At 41.3% G+C, this 26,555-nt stretch overlaps 1 protein-coding gene across 10 annotated transcripts in view; it reads left to right on the top strand.

The window, feature by feature from the left end:
• Window positions 1-26,555, top strand: part of PDE8B (phosphodiesterase 8B) — a 232,277-nt gene that overhangs the window by 198,846 nt on the left and 6,876 nt on the right. For 9 of the 10 annotated variants that reach the window (XM_057740698.1, XM_057740746.1, XM_057740679.1 and 6 more), the window contains 9 exons: window positions 10,644-10,686; window positions 14,210-14,287; window positions 15,770-15,846; window positions 17,296-17,460; window positions 19,936-19,981; window positions 20,395-20,530; window positions 21,444-21,642; window positions 24,272-24,489; window positions 25,855-25,975. In XM_057740698.1, the coding sequence (XP_057596681.1) occupies window positions 10,644-10,686; window positions 14,210-14,287; window positions 15,770-15,846; window positions 17,296-17,460; window positions 19,936-19,981; window positions 20,395-20,530; window positions 21,444-21,642; window positions 24,272-24,489; window positions 25,855-25,975 (1,083 nt within the window). The remainder of the gene's footprint in view (window positions 1-10,643; window positions 10,687-14,209; window positions 14,288-15,769; window positions 15,847-17,295; window positions 17,461-19,935; window positions 19,982-20,394; window positions 20,531-21,443; window positions 21,643-24,271; window positions 24,490-25,854; window positions 25,976-26,555) is intronic. The other variant, XM_057740727.1, reaches the window with a different exon arrangement.

The following is a 26,555-nucleotide window of genomic DNA, read 5'->3' as shown; positions in this document are numbered from 1 at the left end:
CAGGATTGCTTTGGCAATTCTGGCTCTTTTATGGTTCTGTATAAATTTTTGGATTATTTGTTCTAGTTCTGTGAAAAATGCCATGGGTATTTTGATAGGGATTGCATTAAATCTGTAGATTGCTTTGGATAGTATTGCCATTTTAACAATATTAATTTTTCCAATCCAAGAGCATGGGATATCTTTCCATTTCTTTGAATCCTTTTTAATTTCCTTTATTATTGTTTTATAGTTATCAGTGTATAAGTCTTTTACCTGCTTGGTCAGGTTTATTCCTATGTAGTTTATTTTTTTGGTGCTATTTTAAAAGGGTTTTTATTTGTTTTTCTGTTTTTTACATTCCCTTTCTGATATTTCATTGTTAGTATAAAGAAATGCTACCAATTTTTGAATGTTAATCTTGTATCCTGCTACTTTGCTGAATTCATTTATTAGATCTAGTAGTTTTTGTGTGGAGTCCTTAGGGTTTTCTATATATAGTATCATGTCATCTGCACATAGTGACAGTTTTACCTCTTCCTAGAAGGAGTCACTTTTAAAACTTTACATCACCACAGTAATCACTACTATAAAATGGAATACCACAATAGCTAGCCATAGTGGAAGGTAATGTTGCAGAAAACCGATCCCATGAGAAACCAAGCACCACACTCAGAGAGTTGGAGAACTCAGTTTTATTACGCTGGCGGACCCAGACGAGCTAACACTCCAAAATTCTGGGCTCCGTTTCAGGGGAGTCTTCTCCTTATGTAGGTTAAAACATACAGCTGTAATTGGTACAAACTGATTGGCTACAAATTACTATAGGTCACAGGCAGTTACAGAGTGCCAGAGTTGCCATGGGTTACACACATGGTAGGGGGTCCTAACAGGAACTTGTAGGAGCAGGACATTCCATTCTTATCAGGACTAAGGTCACAATTGGCATTCTCATATTGGTTGCAAGTTGAAGTTAATGATCACTTAACAAGTCTATGTGCAAAGGGTCTCAAACAAAGGCTTGGGGTGGGTGCCTGAGAGCGAGACATTCTTCCCTTATCTGATCACTCTTAGTAATTCATTTTACTGTTTAACTGAGAGTGAAGGGCAGGCCTTTGCAAGATAGAGGAGAGTAAGCAGTTACAGGTATGGAAGTTTCAATTTCCTCATCAGTAACAGTAAAATAGGTATAGTAGAAAACCCTCCACAGTGTTAGTAAATCTAGACAGCTATGGCTACTGGTTGAGAGTTTGAAGACGGAGCCCCCCTCCTTGGAAAGTGATAGGTGTTAAAGATCCACCAGCCTGAGGCTTTCTCCCTGATAAACCCAGAAGGCTTGGAAAAACATTAAAGGACAAATAACTTGAATATATGATTCCAGGTTATTTAGCATCAAGTTTTGGAATGCCCTAAACTTACCTTTTAAGCCCTCAGCATCACACCCTTTGTGAAATGCTATCTTGGCACTTTTGAACCAGCTTCCTGAAACTACCTATTTTTTCTGTCACATTCCTGGTTCCTAGAGCATTGCCTGACACATAGTACATGCTCAACATGGAATGAATAAATTCATTGTGACAGTACTTGTTTTTTTGTCCCCTATTAGTAAGTCCCTTGAGAGCAGGGACTAGGTTCTAACCATCTTTGTCTCACAGGCCCAATAAATATTTCTTGAGTTGAATTAGAAGATGAGGTATCAGTTAGAGATACCGTTTTTTCTTGTCCTGGGGTGATTGTTCACAAAATGTGAGCAAAGATTCTAATGAGCAGCATTTTCAGAACCTCAGGACACACAATGATCCAGCTGTTTTACAATTCTGTCCTCTCATTATTACTAATCTTTCCTTTGTGCTGTCCCTGCCTCTGGGTAGCTTTCAAAGGACCTGATTTATTAAGCAAAGGTCCTGCTGATTGCTTCTATCTTATGCTAATCTCAGTGCAAGGGAAGTCTGGGTGTCATTAAGCAGTTAAATGACTCTCTGTTGAGTGCTGGGGTAACAGGAGTGGGAAAATGTTAGATCCTTGCAGTTCCCTCATTCTCTTGACAAAATCTAGCAGGAATCTGAGTTTACACAATAGAACATTTAGCAAAAATGCCACCTGTCTTGGATAGTTCTTTGAGAGCAAGAAACTTTAAGCAAAATGAAATTTCTTTCTGGGGCAATTTATATATGTTTCTCTTTGTCACTAGGGGACACAGGCTAGAGGAATGATGGCATAAAAGTGAGAAACACAAATGTGCTGCTTATGTGTCTGCCTTAAAGGAAATGATTTCTGTAAACTAAAATCAGTCCTGAAACAGCAAGCAGTGCTGCATCCGGATTCTCAACAAAGAGGATACCTCTGTGAAATAGCGGGCAGAGGGAACCAGCATTATCTGGGCACCACTATTTCCTGGGCCAGTGGTTCTCAAAGTATGGCCACTGGCGCCTCAGCCTCACAGAACTTGTTAGAAATGCAAATTCCAGGCCTTGACCTAGACCTACTGAAACAGAATTTATGGGGGTGATCACAGCAGTGTGGTTTTGTGTGTGTGTGTGTGTGATTTTTTTTTTCTTTTTGGCCACACTTCATGGCATGTGGGATTTTAGTTCCCCAACCAGGGATTGAACCCACGTATGCCCCCTGCAGTGGAAGCATGGAGTCTTAAGCACTGGACAGCCAGAGAAATCCCAGCAGAGTGGTTTTTAAACAGTCTTCTATGTGATTCTGACATAAAAGACTAGCCTGAGAGCTAGTAGGCTAGGCATTTTGTACACATTATTTCATTTGATGCTCTTAGATCCTAAAAAGTAAGCGTTGGTCCCCATAGAGCCATAAGGAAATTGAGACTCAGTGAAGCTCATAAGTTTACACAACTGAAAATAGAGATATCAGAAGATCTGTTGGCAAGTCGATGATTTTTCCACTTGAATCAGTGTTTCTCAACTGTAATATGTTATCAAATCACTTAGAGATTTCATGTTAAAATGCAGATTCTGATTCAGAGTCTGGAGTGAGCCTGAGAGTGGGTGGAGTTAACAAGCTCCCAGGTGTTGCCAATGCTGCTGGTGCACAGAGCATTCTGAGTAGGGAGGCATCAGGAATTGCAGCCTGGTCCTCAGACCTGCAGCCCTGGCCTCACCTGGGAACTTGTTAGAGATCGAATTCTAGGTAGAAGTTTGAGAATCACTGCCATATTTCCATATTAGAAAACTCAGTATTTGCCAGGCATGAAGCAAAATGGTGCTTACATTGTAGGTATTTGAAAGCAATTAAAAGAGAAACTGGACAAGGGAAAAAAATAAAATATCTAAGCCTAATTGGTAGCTTGCGTTAAGTGTTTTCCCATGAGATAAGCATACAAAAATGATTATAACTGGGCTACATAATGAGAGTCCTCCTCTGTGTACAGGCTTTTGCAAGAGCATGTTGAATGCAGGGCCAGTGGACACTAGTACTGAAGTAAGAGAAATTTGGACCAAGGGATACCAGTGATGTCTGAACATGCTAGATTGGATATTGTGCAGAAGGGTGTTAAAATTTTTCCGAGAGAATACCTAACAGCACTGGAGATATTTATTTCTACACTCATCTGGCATATAGCAAACTAACTGAGGAAAAGAAAAAAAGCAACTTGAGCTCTTTCTTTTTAATCTAGTGTAATCTTAAATATTCATATGCATTTTCATTTATATCAAACCAATGCATGTTGCTTTGATATAAGTAACATTTTAACATTTTAAATTACCGAGAGGAAAGAGGAGAGATGATGTTGTACTGAGTCTATTAGGCTCATAAAATGAACCGAAGCAAGGAGATCTGACACCAAGTAACAAGATCAGCACGCATGTGCCTTCCCGTCTGTCTGGTGCTGTAGTATTTTGAGAAGCCAGACTCAGGTACATGAAAACAATTGCAGCAACTTATCCATGGCTTTGGGAGCTTCTGTAAAGGTGACCATTGAGGACAGGGATACAGAATGTCGCAGGAGTTTTCTTTCAGTGTTTGGGGAACACTGTTGGTGTTTGCTGTTTGGGTATTTTGAGAAGTGTATCTTCAAGTGGTTTTTGAAAACAGAGCAGACAGAAAGGATCTTTGATCTATGCATTGGATATTCATACCTTCTGAGGAAATACTCATCAAAGTATTTTCAGTAAAGAAAGATGATCAAAGGAATTCTGTATTATACCACTCACTCTGTCCTTTTCGTTACATGTAAACAAAAGGAGGGTCTCGAATGACTCAGTTCCCATAATCAGACTTCTCATCCAGCATTCAGAGTCTGGAGTGAGCCTGAGAGTGGGTGGAGTTAACAAGAATTCAAACTCCACCGCATTACTGAAGTCTTGTCATACACACGAAAGCATTTAGTTTTGTCGTGAAGTTGTTGATCAAGAATGTTCATTCTTAAAGGTTGCTTATACTGATTGTTTAAGAGAATAGTGCTTTTCTTCATCTTAGCCAGGTTTTTACCACTTTTCATAATACTTGGGGTGGGAGAGGATGCAAAAAACAAGTAGACAATGTAAAGCCTAAGGTTGAAAACTCTAATCAAAGCCAGCACTCTTCTGTATAATCAAGAAGTATTTCAAAGTTACTTATTCCTTTACAAATGTATGTATAGATTTGAACAATCATTTTGTTTTTTAAATAACATCTACCAGTTTTTATCATTGTATTGACTACGATGAGAAACATAACAAAGCCTCTCTCAGAGGTGCAGTAACTGGTTCCGGGACGAGAGTGCATTCAGGTGTTTGATAGCCTTGATTCTCACCATCACACCAGCTCTTTTGCTTGTCATAGATTTGGCGCTATCAGAGCACATGATGTATTTTTTTTAAATCACTACTGTATTTGCTCTTTTTAAAAAACACACATTTTATGGAAAACTTCCTTATCAGTTTTCTACCATGAAACACTTTTGAGACATCAGCATTAAGTATAATCAACAAAGACCAGTATGATGGTCAAATCATTAATAACAGTGTTTTCACCACAAGCTGTAAGGTAAAGAACCTGGTTAACCTCAATTTATTGAACTTCTGTGTGCACATGCTGTGTGAGCACTCAGTATACAAGGGTAATCAAGTGAGACACAACTCCTGCTAAAAGTGGAACTTATAGTTGGGAAGGATGACAGACAATCAAATAAGTACAAAGTTATGAACTGTAAAAAATGCAACAAAGAAAGAGTCCATTGAGAACATGTGACACTAAGACTTAACCTCATGAGGGACTGGGATGGGCAGGAAATACCTGGGAAGGCTTCCCTGAGAAACCACCTTTCAGCTAAGAACTGGAGGACAAACAGGCAAAAGGAAGCCAGCAGATAGGGAAGGAAGCTTTCTGGGCAGGAGTCACATGTGTGAAGGCCCTGAGGTAGTAAAGAACATGGAAAAATTAGAGGGATGGCAGTGTGGCTGCAAGTTGAGCACCCAGGATAGGGTGGCAGGGTTGGTGGTGCATCTGGAGAGCTGGCAGGGGCCAGACCACACTGCAGATCCTCAGAACCAGGTTGTGAATGGAGCTGACCTTAAGACCAATTGGGAAGTGTGAGTTTTAAGCAGGAGAATGACAGGATTAAATGTACAGTTTTGCAAGATTACACTGATTGAAAAGTTGAGACCAGATTAGGTTGGGAGGGTTACTGCCGAGGTCAGAGCACAGATGAGAGCTGATGGTAGCCTGTACTCTGACAATGGAGAGAAGCTGGTAATCCTAGAGGTATTTAGAAGTAAGATTTTACAGGATTTTCATGATGGACTAGACATGAGGATGAGAGAAAAGGAAGCATTAAGGATGACCCCAGGCTCACACGCTAGGAAATCTAGTGATTTTACTTGTGACTGATGCCTGTATGACTCTGTCATTCCATGAAGACAAAAGCAGATTCAGACATTTCTACAAATGCAAGTCACTCTCTCCCAAGGTGATTCTGAAATGAATGTTGAATAGGGTAGCTAGTATTTATTTGCTTGCTAGCTTGTTATTGTACTGATTCTGGCCTGGACTCATTTTAGTTGCTAAAAAGTCTCCTGACTTTTCATTAAAAAAAAAAAAATTATTTCTGAGTTTTTCTCCTGTAAGAGATATCAGGACTTAGGTCCATATGTAACTCCATAATTCACAAAATCAATAAAATTATTAAAATCAATGTATTAAATAGTTATCTCCATAAATCTTGTCCTTCTAAGGTTGACAGCCACTGTCCACACTCCCTTAGCTGTGGTTTGAAGTGCAGCATCGTCCTTAAGCCCAGGCTTATGGTGCAGAGTCCCAGGGACCATGGCATGTCATGTGCCTTGCTCCATTTTCTTCATCTTATTTATTTTCACAGATTTTGAAGCTATTTCAGACTTCCAATTTTTCGCCATCAATCCATATTCTCAGTTGAACATATCATTTTCTCAATATTTTTAAAATTAATTAATTTATTGGCTGTGTTGGATCTTCGTTGCTGCACACAGGCTTTCTCTAGTTGTGGCGAGCAGGAGCTATTCTTCATTGTGGTGCATGGGCTTCTCATTGTGGTGGCTTCTCTTGTTGTGGAGCATGGGCTCTAGGTACATGAGCTTCAGTAGTTGTGGCATGCAGGCTCAATAGTTGTGGCACACGGGCTTAGTTGCTCCGCGGCATGTGGGATCTTCTCGGACCAGGGCTCGAACCCATGTCCCCTGCATTGGCAGGCAGATTCTTAACCACTGCGCCACCAGGGAAGTCCCAAAATTTCAAACATAGAACAGTTCGAAAAATTGTAAGTAAATACACATGTACCCACCACTTATTTTGCTCAGTCATCTATCTATCCATATATCAATCCACCCCTCGATTCATCCACCAGTCCATCTTAATCTTTGACAGATTTCAAATTAAGCTGCACATATCAGGACATTTCACCCCTTGTTACTTTGGCATGCACATTATTAATTAGTTTAATAGTTTCGCGAGTTTTTTCATTTTTTAGGTGAAAGTTGCATACAGTGTAACTGTACAGATCTTAAATATAACATTCCTTGAGTTTTGACAAATGCATATGCCTCTGTAACAGAACCCCATCAAGATTTCAGACCTTCCCAACCTAGATGTTCCCTCACGCTTCTTCCCAGTTATCCCTGCCTCCACTCCCTTCCTTCCCACCCCCGGAGGTAACACTGTTCTGACTTGCATAACCACAGATGAGTTTTGCCTGCTCTCGAGCTTCGTAATGTGTCTCCTCTTTTGTGTTGGCTTCTCTCTTTCGTCATCAGTGTTTTGAGATTCATTCATATTGTATGTCTCAGTATTTTTTTCTTTTTCCTTTTTATTTCTACCTCAGTTTATTTCTCTTGTTGATGGACTTCCGGGCTCTTTTCAGTTTGGGACTCCTTTGAACATTCTTAGATAAGTCTTTTTGTGAATATATGCTTTCATTTATCTTGGGTAGATACTCAGAGTAGAAATGAATATGGAGGAGTTGGGTCATCGGGTAGGCATATATTTAATTTTATAAGATACTGCCAGACCTTTTTCATAGTGGCTGTACAACTTTATACACCCTCCAACGTGTGAGAGTTCCAGTTGTTCCATATACTTGACAGAATTTCTTTTTAGTTTTAGACATTCTGGTGGGTGTGTAGAGAAAATATCATTTTTAAATGATTAAGAGGAAAACAATCAAATGACCTTGAAATCACACACATGCGTGCACACACACACACCCAGAATTTGTAGTGCTTTTTAGAGCCAAGCACCATCAGGTGTCTGCACACAAAGCATTTAGCACAAGGACAGCAGCAGTTGTGGCAAACTATAGTATTTTAAATAATTAAAAGATTGGAATTTTTTTTTCCCCCAAAACAGGCTGTAAGATTCCAAGGCCTTGCTAAGAAATTCCAGCTTGTGCTCTGGCAAGAGTAGCACAGGCAAAGCGAGCAGTATTCACATTGCGAAACCTCAGTGCTGAAGCCTATGGGACACCCAAGATCAGGATTCTTAGTCATTACTGTGCGCGTTTCCATTACATGGGGGAAACAACAACATGACGCTCTGGAGAGATCGGCTGACACATAGCCATTGACTTACGATTTCTTTGCTTTGCTTTAGCATGCATGTGACAAAAGCTATCGAGAGCAGAGATTCAAATACTCCCCAGAATTACAAAGAAAATTATATTCAAGCATATGGCCTTCACTGAACCAGGGGATACTGTCCTCAGACCCCAGTTTAACAAGCCTGGGCCCCGGGCTTCCCTCCTGGAGCCTGACTGTAGAGAGCAACGTGACAGAGAGGAATTGGTTTTAGATCTAGAGAAAGCTGGATTTGAAACTGGAATCTGCTACATGCTGGCTCTGTGGTTCAGACAAGTCTTTCAACTGCTCGAAACCTCAGCTTCTCCATAGGTCAGAAGGAATGAGAACCTTTCCTCCTTGCGAGGGTGTTGTGATGACTAGATTGCAGATGCAGAGCTGCTAGCACCATGCAAACATGTAAGAGATGGCTGTGGTCACGGGAGAAGTGGTTCCTCCTCTCTTCCTGCCCACAGTCCTGAGGGCTACGAGCTTCTCCTGGCCACCCACCAGAGGATGCCAAACTACAGGACCACTCATTCTCTCTGTATTTCCTCAGTGAGCCTGCCTGAGAATTATGAGGACATTCATACCAAATTATAAATGATGGGTGGGTGTAGCCTTCCAAGAAGAAAACTGTAATTATAAAAGAATGTTTTTCATTCGAGTGAATCTTTGGTTGTACAAGGAGGTATTTGGGAGAGGCATGTAGATAACCTGAGCTGAGAGCTTCGATAAAAACCTAGCACTGCTGGGTATGATGGAGAAACTGTCCTCAGGCACCGCTCTTCCCACAGGGGATTGTGAAGTGAATCACGACCCCTCACAGCCCTGCAGAACCTTTGCTTGCAAAGCAAGTGATGATGGGTTGGTGGAGGATTATTTCCAGTCTCTGCTGCCGTCCATAACAAAGTGCCCATCCGAGGCAGAGGAGCCAGTTTAAGGGCGCAGGGTTGTGGGGAATGAGGCATGTTCAGCTCAGAAGTTGCTGAACAGTGTAAAGCAGTTATACTCCAGTAGAGATCTGGGGGGAAAAAAGAAATTGCCGAATGCAACATCCTGTGTGGAGAAAGACCAGAGCCACCTCAGCAGATGGACCTGGGACCTCTCCTCTCCCCTCCTCCCTGTTCCTTCTTCTCCCCTCAGGGGCGGTGCACATTTCCATCCCAAAGGCAGGCTTGGACTGTGCATCTGTTGGACCTTGGACTTCATCTAGTTCCATCAAGACTGAACACAAAGCCTACAATGACCTCCCAGGAGGTCCACAGTTCAATCAGCTGGCCTTCAGAGGTCAACAAAAGAAAGGGGTTTTTTGTGTAATCTGGGGAGCCATAGGACTTTGTTCCTAAAGGAGCGATATATTGTGATTCAAAGAGAAAAGCTAAGCATTTAAAGATCACTTGCTTTTGAGCTAAAGCTGACTGAGGAAAAGTGGTATTCATTTGGTATATCAAAAATGCATACTGTACTCAGTAGCTTTGTAGCAAATGGTCTTTATTTGTAAAGGAAAAAAAAAACAGTTGTACACAGAAGACATAAAAGGATCCCATAATTATAGGATAAATGAGTCATGCCCTTAGTTACATATAAAACCAAGATCTCACACAAGCCAGCCGTGTAATTGTTTCTGTAATTATGTGGAATGAACTGTGCAGAATAATTCATACAAGGCCCCTATTTTAACACTTCAGTTTTACATGATTATTTTTCAATGGTTCAGTCAAGCTGAACATTTTACTGTATCTGACATATATGGGACTTCTGGCTTTTACAGCTGATGCTGCTAAACCGTACTGATCTTCCTCCATAAACAGTCCTACACACTCATCTGTCTTGTTTTTCAGGTTAACTTATTCCATTCATTCAGTGCCTACAAATGTGTGATGGTTCGAGAAACTGGAAGTAGGTGGATTTAGCAGCAAAGCAGCATGATTATAATCATGTTAGAGCTAGATATGCCCCAGTAACAGTGACTTAGTTACAAACACCAGAAATGCAGAATTCCCAAAGAAAGCATATTTACTATTTCTAATGTTAATAACTTCACTCAGTATTTGACAGATGTTTACTGAGCGTTAGCACAAAAAACTTTGATACTGAGGAAGAACTAGGTGCTAAACTGAATCTAAAGTTTAAACCTTGTGAAGTAACAGTGAATTGACTCTGTCTGTAATTGAGGTGCATTTGAAGAACTTTTTTGGAAGGTTTTTTTTTTTTTTTTTAAATCCTAGGCTTAAATTCAGATTGCTTTTATATTACAGGAAAAATGTATAACGTCTGAAATATAAACAGGGTACACATGATAGCCTGATAAAAATCTTAAATTTTGTTTTTGTCTTTCTGCATTTCTGCAGACTGTCAAAATGAGAACAGCTGACTGGATCTAGACGTCTTGCTTAGAAAGTGCATCCCTTGGGTATCTTCCTGCTCTCAGGCTCAAGCGTTCTATAAGTGGATATAACAGAATTTGTAGTATTATCACGTGGTGTGCATCTTTCATCTGTTCATATTATCTGTGCAACTTTTTGCTTTCTTGAGTTTTTCAGAGTTTTTAATGAAATTGGTTGGAAATGTAACTAATCCCATATTTAAAATCTCTTTTTCTTGCTTTACCAAACTTCTAAACAACTTTAGATTCACAAGGTTCATCGTGACTCGGGAGATAATTCTCAGACAGGTGAGAGTACTTCAGTTTCACTCTTACATACTCAGGTGGTATTTGTGGGTTAAAGTCTGTGAATCACTCTGAAGAAGCCTGGATTGACAATCACCACCCCGAACTTGCACTGCTGATTTCTGAGTGCTTATTCTGAAAGATTTGAGAGCCAGGTTAAAAGGAGGAGCCCTTAAAAAGCTTTGAATCTGCATTCTTGGCAACCTTTTCTACTGAATGCCTTCTCCATCCTGGTTTCTTTTGCTAACTAGAAACCATGGAGAGCAGATAAGCTCAAAACAGAGAGTGGCCCGCAAGTCCAGGGAACACACATGAGTATACCATAGTTAGTCTTCCCTTTCTTTGCAGCAGTCAGTGACTACATACAGTTAGAAAATGTGAATGGGCCCTCGCCTGGGAGTTAGGAGCAGCAAGTCACCATTTCAGGTGCCCACACCCCCCCGTCATACCTTGAGCAAGACCCTCGCTGTCTGCCTCTTGGTGTCCTCTGCCATAAAAAGAGGGGGCTGCACCTAATGCCATCTATATTTGGAAGGTCTGGAATTCTTCGATCATTAGAGGGAAAAATCAGTCTGCTACCAGAGATTTAAAATTCTTATTCCTGCACACACACCACACATTCCTCTCCCCTGTTGGTGGCTTTCCCAGCCTCTGAGACATAAAGTTGGACCCTGGGCTACTTACTTAGTCCCCTTCCTGGACTCTAAAATGGATGATATTTTCACCTACTCAGAAAGATTTCATTTGACCTTTCTGAGGTTCACTTTCTTCATTTGTGAAATGAATTAACAATGCCTATCTTGTTGTGGCTGTGAGGGTTAAAGGAGAAAATGTACATAATATCTAGCAGTACCTGGCATTTAACTGTTTGGTATTCTCCTCCCCTTCCCTCCACACTTTCTCTCTCTCTCTCTCTCTTTCACAGATGTTTTAGTTTATTTCTTTAACCCAGTGAGAGTATTATGTTAACTAACTTACGCGCTTCTGAGTGCCAAAAGCCATTACAAGTATTTTCACATCCTTTACAGTGCCCAGTATTGCCTTGCACATTACAGACACTCAGTAAATACAGGACACTGATAAACTGAAAGCATCCCATCTTGGAAAGCATAAGTTCCACCATTTATTAACTCTTGCACCTTGAGCTACCCACGTAACCTCTCCAAGTTTAAATTTCCTCATGTGTAAAATGGGGATTGCACTATGCAGCTTTCAGAATTGCTGTAATTATATAATTACTATATTTAAAATAAATAGTAAAGCACAATGTCTGGTGCATAGTGGGTGCTCAGAAAGTGGTAGCTTTTTTTTTTTTTCTTGACTGATGACACTGTATCCTTTTTTGCCATTGAGTACAGCTATTTGAATCTCTCTTATCCTTCTTTTCTCTGGTTTTAAAATTCATTCCACAACATCTGATGAGAGAATGAATAAGTGAATTCTTTGATTTAAATGGCCTTTATCGAGGAAATAATTTCACCAAACTTTGTCTTTTCTGTTGCTAAAGATTTTCTTAATTTTAGCTGAGATAAAGTCAGAAAGAATAAGCATTATCCATCTTTGAGTAATTTCTAATGCACAATTTAGAATTCAACCAGCCAGCTGGGGCTATAGTCTCCCTAGTTTAGTTTTATTTGGAAACTACATTTTGAGGAATTCTTGTGCTCTTTAATCCTGAATTTAATCTTAAATATTTAATAAGTTAGATTTAATTTGTTATCTGATAAACAAATGTTAGGAATGTATATGATTATTAAGTCCCCGAATAGGCTAAAAACTAATGTCTAGCAAGTGACTACTATTAGTTTCTCAGGGTTTGAAAGATGCAATATGATCCTAACAATATCACTTAATGTACCATGACCTATAGGTATCTTATAAAGAAATACTGAAACTCAAATCCAAGGCCAGGAAAATTATTAAGGCAGGGTCTGAAAGAAAATTAGGCAAAGGGATAGTAAAACATTTTAAGTTAGGTGATTTAAAACAAGGTCTTATGGCTGTGTTGTTCAGATTAACTTTATAATAGTTCTGCCTTCCACTTTATGCTGTATAAATATAATTCAGGTTTAGTTACTGATTTAACCTTTTTAAAATTGAATCAGGTATTTAAGGACATTAAAGTAAATGGTTAAAAAGGTGATCTAGAGAAGATCTAAGACATATTATAAAGTGATAGCAAGTAGTAGGATAATATTATAACCTGATCCCATGTGTGCCTAAAGAGAAGGTGTGCATGCAGGTGGACAGGTGTAATTAACAATAATGGGCAACGTGAAAGATATAGTCACTATGTAGCAGGCACTGTTCTCAGTGCTCTCCGTGAATTAACTCGTTTACATCTCACAACAGCCCATGAATGAGATGCTATAACCATCCCCACTTTGCAGATGTGGATACTGAGACTCAGAGAAGGAACATTCCCAGGGTTACACAGCTCTTAGATGACATAGTGGAGACTGGAATTTTGGCAGTGTGGCTCTGGAACTGGTTCTCTTAATTACTATGCTCTCTTGCCATTTTTTTGGTCTCACTAGACAATTCTTTAAAAAGCATTGCATCTTTTTTTCTCTCTTGGAACATGAACATTTATTGGTGTCTGAGAAAAGCATTCCCCCTGCTGAAACCTGCACATCTGTCTCCTTTCTTAGCACAGTGAGGAGAACTTCTGTGTTATGGTTAAGTTTCTCTCCTTGCTCATGGGTTACTCCTACAAGGAACAAATGCCCTGAAAAATGCATTTTTCTGAAGCCACCTCTGCTGCCCTGACATTTTTATCCTTTGGTCGTCACTGGTAGCATGCAGTTTGATTAGATTTCACATTAATGTGACAGCACACTTTGAGCGTTAAATTCAGAGTCTGCAAAGATTTACACAGATTTTTAAGTGCTTTTTTCCCCTCAGAAAACAGGGACAAAAGTGAGAGTCAGATTGTTGGAACTGGTTAGGATTGTAAAGCTGCTTTTTCTTCTCTTCATTCCTGGGATCAACAGTCTGCATCATTTGATGAAATCATATCCTCAGGAAAAGCTAGAAAACCATCAAGAGGCCTGGATTTTCAGAGGGACCGAAAATTGGTCCAAATTAGTTTCTCAAATAAACTCAACTCTCTGTGGATTTGACTAGTATTTTGTTTCCTCAAATATCCCCATAAAAGCCTTCCCCACTCAGTTAAATGTATTGTCCTTCACGTCAAAATGAACCCCTCAAAACTTCCCCCAAGTTTTAATGTTTATTTTCAAGAAGATATTCATTAATGGAACTAAACAACCCTTAATAATAAGCTCCATTACAATGTAATGTGGTACCACAAGAAAAGGCATCATTTTACAATTAATATGACTGATAATTCTGTGTGTGTTGATGATTTAAAGAGACAGTGGCTCACTATGTCTTAAAAGTATTGTACAGTGCTTAAAAAGAAACCTTGTTTTCTTTGGAGAATGAGGGGAAAAAATATGTCTGAACTTTGCCTGTGAATAAGCTGAAAACTAATCACTCTCCATTATTAATCTGAAATCCTTAGAGTCTCATTCATTCAGATACAAGAACAGGAGGAAAGAGTCCATTGATGTGAAATCAATATCATCTCGAGGCAGTGATGGTAAGAAGTTTTTCATATTTCCTTGACTTTAAAGTGTAGAAAATGACATGGGAATATATTCAAGAATTTGTCAGCATGTAAACAAAACCCAAAGGAGTGGGATTACAGCTCAACTGGCTTTTTTCCTGTTGGCAGAAAAATTTTAGCCCTTTTTATTCTTTTCTACTTTTCATAGTCTTTGTCTTCTCTGTGAAATGACTCCATGCTTGTCCCCTTATGGCCTAACGTGTGTCAGGTCACATAACCACTAACGCAGCTCTGTTTCAATAGCTAGGAGGTTACTCGTAGCTCCTATGCTTCAGGTCACAGTAGGAAACCTGAGCATGAGGGAAGTGGCTGAACTAGCAAGGACCAAAGACGCCAGAGATAAGATGCATGATTCATAGAGGAAGACGGATTAAGTCACAGGGCATGCAAGGGATTGGGACCAAGAATGAAAAGGAAGAAAATGGACTGAAATTTTTCCTGATGGGTTGAGGGTGTAGGTCGATGGAGAGGATATCCATTTTAGATGGAGAGGATAATGGAGGAGGGGATTTCAACTGGATTAGTTCAGTTTTTCAGAAGAGAGTTTGAGATGGGACTATCCATCATCTGTCCAGAGCATGGGAGATGTGGAGGCTGAAGAGCATAGAAGAGACGTGCAGTGGCGGCTGCTGTGGCAGCAGAGGTGGCTGCAAAGATGGCTGAGTGGCAGGCAGGCTCCGCTGACAGCAGCTGCATTAAGTTATCAGATCTATAACTTGAGGATTCTGTTCCCTCCTGCCTGCCTCTCAGGGAGTGATAGGAAGATCTGATGAGAATAATGGCTTTAAAATAAAGCTTCTACCTTTTGAATTTTGAATCACATGTAAAGATAGAACATTTTAGATGGAAAGGAAAATGGATGAAGGAATTTCAGCTGGATTAGCTCAGTTTTTATAGATGACAGCTAGAACCACCACGGGTTCTTGGTGTTAAGAACCTAGACTCAGGGAGTTGGAATGCCTGCCCTGACTCAGTGAGAGTGGGCTCATTCTTCTGCCCACCCCCACCCTAGTCAGGGATCAGCCCTCCCCTCCTACAATGCAGTTATCCAGTTACATGGTCTGTGGCTGAGGACTGAAAGTGACGGAACTGCCCGAGTTGGGCTTTAGTGACTTATGAGAAAGTAACCCCTGGGGGCTCATTAGGTTGTTGGGATGAGGCCTCTGGATCCCATCAACCTTCTCTGAAATCCCCCTTGCGGACCTGAGACTCATAAAGCCTTCCTGTCATCAAAGTTCTGAGCCAGACCACCCTTTCCATTCCCTGGCAAGTAGTGGCTGAGCTCTCAGCCTTTTAGGATTAAGAGATGGATGAATTCGTTGCTCCCACGGTGGGGAGCAGTGGAGGACAGTAGTCCTATGAGAATCAGGCCCCCAGCCCATGAAGGGTTCCTGTGCTGCACTTAAGCCTGCTGAGCCACCAGAACCAGATGCAACTTTCTTGACTTCTCCCCAGCACCAAGCCTCCAGAATCGTCGCTATCCGTCCATGGCAAGGATCCATTCCATGACCATCGAGGCTCCCATCACAAAGGTGAGTGGCAGCTGCTGCCTCTCCTCTGCATCAGGGCCACTGAGCACTAGGCTCTCTTCTGGAGATGAAGTGATGAATGGCATCTACCTCTTTCATGGCGTTTACAGTCTAGTAAAGGAAATAGATACTGAACAAGCACATAATAAGTATGTGGTTATAAATTGCAGTAACTGCCATAAAGGAAAGCAACAGGTTTCTATGAGGGAAAGTTAGGTTAGGGCCCTATTTTGGTTGGGTGAGAGGGGTGGTCAGGGAGGGTCTCTCTATAGAGGAAGTAATGTTTGAAGTAAGTCCAGAAGGATGCGAAGATGTTAGGAGAAGAGGATTCCAGGCGGGAGGCACAGCGAAGGATAAGCACTGAGGTGGGAAAAGGAGGGAAGGGAGCTACTGAGGACCTGAAAGGAAGTCAGTGTGACTGGAGCTTGGAGAGCAGAGGGGAGAAATGGTGACGTGGAGTTGTGCTGGGCTCAGTTGATTCTGGCCAGTAGAGCTGTAATAAGTTTATATTTTAGTCTGTGCAACAGAAACCAACAAAGAGTTTAAAGTAGGGAGTGACATGACCAGGTATGTTTATTGAAAACAACACCCAGCTGCCATGCAGAGAACTGACTGGGGTGGTAAGACTGAAAGAGAAGAGGCTAGTTAGGGACCTTTTCCAGAATTCTAACCAAGAAGTGGTGTTAGTGGTACTAGAATTATAGCCGTGGAGGTGGAGAGAAATTAGTAGATCAAGAACTATTTGGGCATAAATTCAATTTGTCTTGATGATGAATTACACTGTCAGGTAGGGAGAGAATTGAGGGAAAGTGATATGTCAACCAGGGCTTCGCAGGTTTTTGGTTTGAGCACAAGATTAATGGAAGTGGTTTTTTCACAGTAATGTAGAAACCAGAGGAGTACAGCTCTTGTCTTTCACTTGTTGTTATGTTTACTTGCTTGCTTTGGGAAGAGGGGAGCAAGGTCACGAGTTTAGTTTTGGACAAGTAAATAAGGTATTCCAATAGATACGTCAGGCAGGCAACAATATATAAATCTGAAGGTCAGAAAGGAGTTCAGGGCTGGGATGTAAATTTGAGAGTCCTGGGCATGTAGATCATGTGTGTCCACAGTCATGGAGATGAAAGAGCTCATCTCTGAAAGGACTCTAGAGTGAGAGGAAGACCCATCACTAATCTCTGAGGAGCTGCAACCTGTAGAAGAGAGCTAGAGGAGAAGGATTAGCAAAGGAGCCTGAGAAAATGTAGTCCCTGAAGTAGAGAAACACCAGGAGAGGGTGGGATGAAAAGCACACTTCAGTATAAAGAGAGCAGTGCCATGAAAGCACTGGTCATTTTGAACAATAAGATGTTATTATCTGGTTTCTTTTGGATTCTGGACGCATGAGTGAGTTTTGGGAAGAAGAATCCTGACGTCCTCAAATTTATTCTTTCTCTCTCTTTACTTCTTTAGGTTATAAATATAATCAATGCAGCCCAAGAAAACAGTCCTGTCACAGTAGCAGAAGCCTTGGACAGAGTTTTAGAAATTTTACGGACCACAGAACTGTACTCCCCTCAGCTGGGTACCAAAGATGAAGATCCCCATACCAGTGATCTCGTGGGAGGCCTGATGACAGTGAGTGATGAGAAAAAAACAGAAATGCAAGAGTACACGTGACGTATAAACGGTTACCTATAGGTGTAGAAACACCTGCACCTGCACCTGCTGTATGCTGTATTTCAGCATAACCAGAAGCAGCTGCAGGAGCACAAATGAATAGTTTGCCCTTCAGAATTTGTACTACAGTAAGGAGCAGACAGACAGTTGACCGAAGGCTAGATATTGCAGTGAGGCCCTTGTTTACTTCTTCCCCTTGACTTGGTACAGTATTCCACTGAGGGTCATGGCTAGGCTTCCCTGGACCTCAGGCTCTTTATATATAATGAAAGCACTGGTACTTAGCTGGCAGCACTAGTTTCCAAAATCTTAGCTGTAGAGTTCTTTCTTTAGATAAAAGCTTTGTATAGAGTTCCCTTTATAATCAATAAAAGCAGAGTGGAGCTGTTGTGGCTCAGTAAAGGGAGGGGAGGAGGAGCCAGCCCCTGCCGGCACTCCAGTACCACCACTTGTAACCGCTAAAAGTAGCTGATTTCCAAGGAGTCATCCTGTTCCAGTGTTTTTGCTGTGATCTATTTGGCTGTAATTATAATCTACCAGCAAGCGAAGAAAAATGAGAAAATTCAAATTATTCATCTGTGCTCCCTACTGGAGACTGAAGCTCAAAGAATTATTTGAGAGAAAAACAAAGTCCAAGAGTCACGTAAGAGTTTTACTTTGAAGTTTTCTGTCTAGCCTTGCCACCAAATTCTGAGTGTTGACTGGCTTTCTGGTCCATTCTCCTTGCTCCTGTTAAAGGTTTCTGGTGAGCCTGCAATGTGAGTGACCTCCCATTGCTCTCAAGCCCCCTGGCTGCCCCATCCCCGTGCAGTGTAGACTTTAGTCCCAAAGAACACTGGCGAGGTGTGTGTGTGTTTGCCACGTGCAGCAGCATGAATGGACCTAGAGAGTATTATACTAAGGGAGGTAAGCCAGACAGAGAAAGACAAATACCATATGATATCACTTCTATGTGGAATCTTAAAAAGTGATACAAATGAACGTATTTACAAAACAGAAATAGACTCACAGACACAGAAAACAAACTTATGGTTACCAAAGGGGAAACATGGCGGTGGGGGATAAATCAGGAGTTTGGGATTAACAGATGTACACTACTATATATAAAACAAGGACCTACTGTACAGCACAGGGAACTATATTCAACATCTTGTAATAACCTATAAAGAATCTGAAAAAAAATGTATATATATATATGTATGTATCTGTCCAGATCACTTTGCTGTGTACCTGAGACTAACACAACATTGTAAATCAACAATACTTGAATTAAAAAAAAAAAAAAAAAAAGCACTGTCAAGGGTCTGTCAGGAAGCTGGCCACTGCAGAGCTGCAGCAGGAAGATTCTGGTTCCTAGAACAAGTTGTCTGCCCTCCTTTCCCCCGCTGCCATACCATGCTGGGCTTCCTCTCCAGTTAATGCTGTGAGGAACCAGTACAAGATTCTACCTATTTTTATGTAGCATTAGGGAAGAGAAGAAAGAAAGGCAGATTAAAAACAGAGGCGTTCCTTGTAAATACCTGCCTTAGAGGCAGGACAGTGATAGCCATTGTTACTTATCTATTTATCCAGTTTTGAAAATTAAGCTCTTGGCCTAAAGATCCAAGGTGTGACTTCAGGGGAACCCTTCATGAATACTTTAAACCTTAGCACATACTTTCTAAGGATGACAGATAAGCAATTACAAATGACTTTTAAGCAAAGATCTAAATAATTAGGTACTCAGGGATAGAAGGGAGAGGGCAGGAAACTGACATGCAAGAACATCTGGGGTGTAAAGTTCAAGAGCCTAGTTAATGGCAGAACATGGGAAATCTGTTCACTCCCTTATGCTGTCCTTCCAAAGACCTCAAATCCAGAAACTTCCTTTAAAGGCTAACAGCAAAGCTCATGTTATAAGATAGAAACCACAGTTGGAAAAAAGTTAATTTAGATGTTAGTCAAAAATTAGCACAACCTTTTAAAGGCTTTACATTAAATCATCCCCCAAATGTGACCCATGGCTTTGGCTCCCCAGAATGAAAATCTAAGAACACAAGAATAACACAGTCCCTATGAGTGTAATTGGGGTCCTTTCAAATTAACATGCACCCAAAGCAAGGTTACTACTTCTGTGATTTCATTAATGTGGCTTCAAAATGCCACAAGAGAAAGATGGCATGAGAACAGAGCCAACTCACAGCTCATGCGTGAGACCTGAATGCAGTCATAGCCACTTAATTCTCAATTCTCCATCTCCTGGGGCTAAGAGCCACAGAAAGGAGAGTATCCAGTTTTGTAGCTATTGCTCTGACTTGAATTTGAGCTTCAACTTGGAGTTCCAGATTGACTGGGTTATTCAGGATTCAAATCTTTTTGGCTAATAAAAGAAATGAGAGAATAATGATAATGAAATATAAAGCAGGCTTCTCATAGCATCTTTCTTTATTCCAGGATGGTTTGAGAAGGTTGTCAGGAAACGAGTATGTGTTCACTAAGAGTAAGTTGTCCTCTGTCTACTTGTTACTGATAACCTGTCTCTGGCCTTTTGTCTCCCTCAGTGTTGTGATTATTGTTTGGGGAGGGCCTTGGTGATTCTTCCCCTTGGTCTCATTGGAGTTTAAGCATCTCTGTGGTCTACATTTGAAACCAGGTCTCCTAATGTAAATCACTTCTCTGAGCACTGTCAGAATAAGAATTGCAAATCTCTCCATATTTAAACAGTTCAACAGAATTCTTTTTCTTTTGGGGGGTCTTAAAGTTTAATAATGTAGGAGAACCCTAAAGTGCAAATCCTCCTACCCCTGGAAGTTCAAGACTTTTTTTCTAGTAGCAACCATGAAGATGACACATGTTCAGCAGCACTCAGGATTCCACAATTACCCATCCTTCCTGCCTCATCTGTTTGCTCAGATGTGCACCAGAGTCACAGCCACCTTGCGATGCCAATAACCATCAACGATGTCCCCCCTTCTATCGCTCAATCACTTGATAATGAGGAAAGCTGGGAGTTCAACATCTTTGAATTGGAAGCTGTGACACACAAAAGGTATGTGGCTTCTCTGGCTGTAGGCAAGGGAGGACTGATGGACACAGTCACGACTTTCACATCTGGAAACTTTGAGGGAGACGTGAGTCCTTGCCGCAAGTGACCTCCCAGGTTCTGCTTTTCATGCCACACTGGAGGAGTATCAAATGCGCAGAGACTATGGCTGCTTGAGTGAGCTCCTTTATGAAGAAGAGAGTATTAGTGGGTAAGGTGTGGGATCAGTCTGGTGATACCCAGGATAAAAAAATACTGAGTGTCGTCTTCAGGTCTACTCAGGTCATTCCTTTGTGCCGCTGAGCCAAGAGTTCCGAGTGTTTTCAGCCCCAAACTTGCTGAAGTCCCTCCTTACAAAAGAGTTTGAGAGCACTATAGACTTTTCTTTGGATCCATCCTATAGGCAGGGGAAAAAATGAGATAACACAGAAAGTCCTCTTCTATTACAGAAGTCCATTTCTTCCAGGGGTGTTGGTTATGAATGATACTCACCTATAAGTAAGTAACAACTCTAAATGACATGACTTTGCTAAGCCTACACAAGCCATTCCTTTTGTCCTTAAGCTCAGTAACTTCCTCAGGGGACACAGGAAGTACAGAGCTTATGTGGCAGCAGAGACAGAGAGGGTCTGTCAGAGAACAACCTTTCTTGGTTGGAAGGCCCATTGAAGGGCAAATGACTTAGAGACAGTCTAGAAGTCATTTGGATTAACCACCATGAGGCACCTAGTTGTAAAGAAGTGGCTGATGAGGAGGAAGTGCTCTATCACCTCCTAATTTGGAGAGGACATATTTTTATACCCCTGTGCTTGTGGAGTAAGCATCAGGGAGAAAAATGATTCAATTTCCCCGTAGCTTCAGAGAGAGCTGTTCCTGGAGCAATGAATACAGTGAATCAGTTTTTTCCCCTGTTTTCCAGGCCACTGGTTTACCTGGGCTTAAAAGTCTTTTCCCGGTTTGGAGTATGTGAATTTTTACACTGTTCTGAAACTACTCTTCGGGCCTGGCTCCAAGTGATTGAAGCCAACTACCACTCCTCCAATGCTTACCACAACTCCACCCATGCCGCTGACGTCCTGCATGCCACTGCCTTCTTCCTTGGAAAGGAAAGAGTCAAGGTAGAATTTTGATGTCACGATCTAGTTACCTGCATAAATTTTGGAGACCTAAGAACACAATCTTAATACATTTGTTAGGCAAACAGCTATTTTGGGACCAATTTTGACAGTTTTTGAGCTACCAAACTGACTGGTCTTTTTGGTGTTGTAAAGACCAAGACTTTTCTCCTAGCCCTCCCTTCCCACAAATTCTTAAAATAATAATTTATCCCACCGTAGAGACTCCTTTACATGTCTGGCTGATTCAGGAACCCATTCCCCAAATGTCCACTAGGGGCCCTTTGTGATATTGGGTTAGAGGCTAGAACTTAATTATTATAGCAAGTGGTCTGGAGGTTAAATTTTAGGATCAGAATTTTGTCATTGGTATATTACAATCCAGATAGTAATGAGCCATTCAGGATCCTGCTGATTTACATACATGTATATGTGTGTTTTGTGTAGCTGTGAATATGTGTATCTGTATATTAATGACTTGTATAATTCTGAAAGAGTTCCAAATTCCTTAGTCTTAGAAGTCAATACTGTCATTTACAGGTGATTTGCAGGGCAGTCCTATGTATGCCCCACATATAGCTGGCAAGAGGTCCCCATCTCCCCTCTTTCCCAACCACCATCACTTTCACCGTGAAGCTTGTAATTCCTTTGCTACAATTAGAAGTGAAGCTTAGAATATAGATACCTTTGGGACAAGTGCTGTACAGAGACAGATTCACATCAATCTGCAAATGCTTAACATTCAATCATTTTCTTACTTAGTCTTAAGACCCTAGGTAGTCATAGTGGGATAGGTAGGAGGAGCAGAAATGGCACCAAAATGGGGAGGGGGAATGGTCCCTTCTCAGTTTTGCCAAAGATAATCCTGGCATTTACTTTCATCAGCAAGAAAGCAAAAAGTGTGGTTCAAGAATGATGCTTTTGAAGATTTCTGTCTCCTACTTTTAAAAAAGGTGATATCACAGGTGATAACAGTCTATGTTTCTATAGCACTTTTCTTTGAAGAGCTAAGACACTTCCAGATTCCTACTCCAGGTTCACATTCCTCCATTTAACACCACGTGAGATATTATACAGCTGAGGTTACACACTGCCAAATGAGGACAGCACCTAGGGCGTTAACGCTGAGACCAGCTTTCAGGAAAGTTTTTAGGGCTGAGCTTCAGAGTCACTGTTCCTTACCTATTAGCATCTGAGAAGCAGTTTGCAGTTTTCTCTCCCACAGCCTAGGAAAACAACTCGGAAAAACCAAAAATTATGCCCCCCATTACGGCCTCATCTTGGGGACCACTCTTCCCCTCACTCACTACCCTTCAGCCACAATGATGCTCTTTATGTTTTCTGAATAAGCTAGCTTCACATCAGAAGCAACATATAGGCTAATCTTTCTGCCTGGATTTCTCTCCCTTGCCATGTTTTGCCTAATTCCTGCTTATCTTCAGGTTCCAGCATAAAAATTGCTTGCTTAGAGAATCCACTCGCCCACCCTCTGGACCTGCATTGTCCATAAGTAGCCATTAGCCACATGTGGCTATTTACATTTTAACTGAAATTAAATAAAATGGAACATTCAGTTCATTCAGTTGCACTGGCACATTTCAAGTGTCCAGGAGCTTTAAGTGACTGGGGGTTACTGTATTGGACAACCCACATACAGACATTTTCATCACCACAGAATATTGAATGGACAGCACTGCCCCAAACTAGATCAGGCCTCGTGGTTACACTCTCAAACCACCTGTACTTCCCTTCTTAACCCATCTCAGAGTAAGTTAATTTTGTTTGAGTGTTTCCTTATTTGTGCCTTCCCCAGTAAATTACCAACTCCATTAGTGCAGACTATGCCAGTTAAATCCATCACCGTAACTCCAGCACTCTGCACGACAGCTGGCACCCAGGAAGCAGCCAATAAATGATGACTGAAGGAGCAAATTCATAAAGCAGTGTCTCTTATATGACCATAGCCATTTGATAACTTTCTTCTAAAGCTGTGTGCTAACATTCGTACCCCCGATGCTCTGGTTTGTGTTAATTATAAAATGAGAGCGTTAGAAAGAGGGTCTCCCTTTTCGCTTTTGCCACCTGCTAGCCCAGAGATGAACTGTGTTCTTAACTGTAAGAGCCCCCTGAGCCTCAGTTTTCCTGGGAAAATTCTGCTTGCCCTTGATCCTCTGGTGTTGCTTGGCTCTAATCCCTTTATCTTTGTGAAGAGTTTTGTGGTATCGGTGCCATTTACTGCCACACTCTCAAAATCTTTTCAGAAGTAGGCAAATAAAGTAACACTTGTGATCCTAGGCCCCTTTCTTCTCTATCCACTCATGGAAGTGTCATGGCCACATGCCACACAGCACACATTTGAAAAGGCCTGTTTGGTGTCTTCCTGCAGAGGAACTAGAGTGAATGGACTCTGGAGAAAGAATTTAGGTATCCGTTTATAACTGCTACTCAGATTTCTGTTTCCCTCCAGATAGTCCACAGTACAGCAAGGTGATGTGATGCATCCTAGGGGGCCTCTTAACTTTTTGGAAGTCAGAAAAGGATCCCCTGGCTCATCCCCTCCAGAAAGACAGGGGTGAGTGTAGGTCTCCTCCATCCAGTGGGGGATGCTCAACCTTGCCTCCCTCCACCCTAGGGAAGCCTCGATCAGCTAGATGAGGTGGCTGCCCTGATCGCTGCCACAGTCCATGACGTGGATCACCCAGGAAGGACCAACTCTTTCCTGTGCAACGCAGGCAGTGAGCTCGCTGTGCTCTATAATGACACTGCTGTCTTGGAGAGTCACCACACAGCCCTGGCCTTCCAGCTCACGGTCAAGGACAGCAAATGCAACATTTTCAAGAATATTGACAGGTTTGTGTGCTCAGGCTCTTGTGCTCGGGCTTATAAAACGTACGTGGGAAACTCAGTTCTCCCTAACTTCTCCAAGTACTTAGCTTCCTCTTAGGGGGAAAGAGAAATAAGAACAATTGTATCATTGTATCAGATAGTAAAATAATAACCTTGCCCTTATAAACTTACCTGTACTTTTTAGACTGTTCATCTTTTTAAACTCCATTTGGTCTTCAGTGAGTTCATGAAAATGTTTTATACATTGCAAAGCACTCTATAGATATCTACTAATAAATACAGCAGATATTTCACCCTCTCAAAAGGACAGCCTGTCTTTGGTGTAACTTGAGGAAAATGTGTTCTTCCCCATGTTTCCCCAGCTCAATTTCTGGCCACTTAAAATCCTAACTCATGAGGAGACAGTGTTCCTTGGTCCCAGCAGAGCTCCCGGAGCCCACAGGGTGGGGCAGGTTTCCCCCTCTGGTGAGTTGGTCAAATGTGAACAGACAGGAGCAGTTCCTCTTGCTTGCCACGACCCTGCAGTCAAGCTGTGAACATTTCCTACATAGCACCAGCCAGGCTGGAGAGCAGACCCCTGAGAGAGGGCAGTACAAGAGAGCTTAGAGCTCTCTCAGGCCTTAAGGATCACTTGTCAACATGAGCCTGAACCTATCCGTTTGCTCTCCAGAAACCTGAGAAAATATGGAGATCAGTTATTCCACCTTCAACTGAAGACTTCATCAGTATCAAGTACTGTTTTTAAAACTTTCATAGGAAGAATTCTTGCCAATAGCCAGTTTTATTCAGTTCTCCATTCTGGCTCTTGAAGTTAGAAAAAGATGACAGGAACTGGACAGTGATTTTGAGCAGGGTTGTTGCTCCTTCCATTACATCTACCTAATTATAATCTATAGAGCTGCTCATTAATTGGAAAACTTTCTTCCAATGTCATCATCAAAACAAATGATGACCTTCTCTGTGATAAGAATCACTGTGTCTGCACTGAATGCCATGAGACAGCTCATCAGGTTGCTGTACCAGCCTTGCAGGGAAAGAACTTGTCACTTTCTTCCACCTCACTGTTTTGATGTTGCCAAGGGAAGGCAGAAGGGAATCACCTTGTGAAACAGGTGCCCATGTGACAGGTGCTTTTTTTTTTTATACTCGTAAATCATATGAGGGTCAGCTATCATTGGGGAAAATGGAGTAGTATCACCAAGTCCTGGCTTAGCAGGAAGATGAGCAGGTAAACTTTTTTGTTATCTTTACTCATTAACTCTGTGCCCCTAGCTTCCTCCTAGATTGTGGGAAGTGTGGTAAAATGGTAGAACAGTTCTTATTTGGGACATGATGTGAACAAGGTGCTTTGTCTTCTGGTTATTTTAGGAACCATTATCGAACACTGCGCCAGGCTATTATTGACATGGTTTTAGCAACAGAGATGACAAAACACTTTGAACATGTGAACAAATTTGTGAACAGCATCAACAAGCCAATGGCAGCTGAGGTAAGCATTTCCCATGTAATAAGATACATGAGAATGTATTTCCATTAGAGCCTACTCTGGCCTCAAAGCATTCTCTCTCCATCTTGAATACAAGATGGTTATTTGCTTGGAGCTGGTAAAGAAGGGCTGAGAGTACTGGCCACTTCTTTTCCCTAAGGACAAGAATAAATTGACATTGTCCACAGCAACTCTGAACCCCTTTAAAGAAAGACCCTGATATAAAGCCAGTGATGACAAAAGGAAGTAGGCCCAAAGACCATGATGAAAGGAGCCTGCAGACAGTGGAGACTGGAATAAATGGTGGCATTTTGGGGGATTCAGAGGCCTTTCTAGTTCTCTGTTCCTTGAGCTCTTGGGAGACCTCAAAATTAAATGTTTTAAAGAACTATAATCCTGCTGATTTGCATTAAAAGCCTGTCAGTATCTAAAGACAGTTAAATTGGAGTGACTAGTTGAAAACAAAAACAAAAGTCTTTCTCCTTTTTAAAATTCACTGATGAAGTAAGTCAGAAAGAGAAGGACAAATATTGTATGCTAACTCGGAATCTAAAAATGGTACTGATGAACTCAGTGACAAGAA

This window comes from Hippopotamus amphibius, chromosome 1 (assembly GCF_030028045.1).
Source record: "Hippopotamus amphibius kiboko isolate mHipAmp2 chromosome 1, mHipAmp2.hap2, whole genome shotgun sequence".
Lineage (NCBI taxonomy): Eukaryota > Metazoa > Chordata > Mammalia > Artiodactyla > Hippopotamidae > Hippopotamus > Hippopotamus amphibius.
The sequence above is the reverse complement of the archived record's forward strand: the minus strand, read 5'-3'. Positions and strand labels throughout refer to the sequence as shown.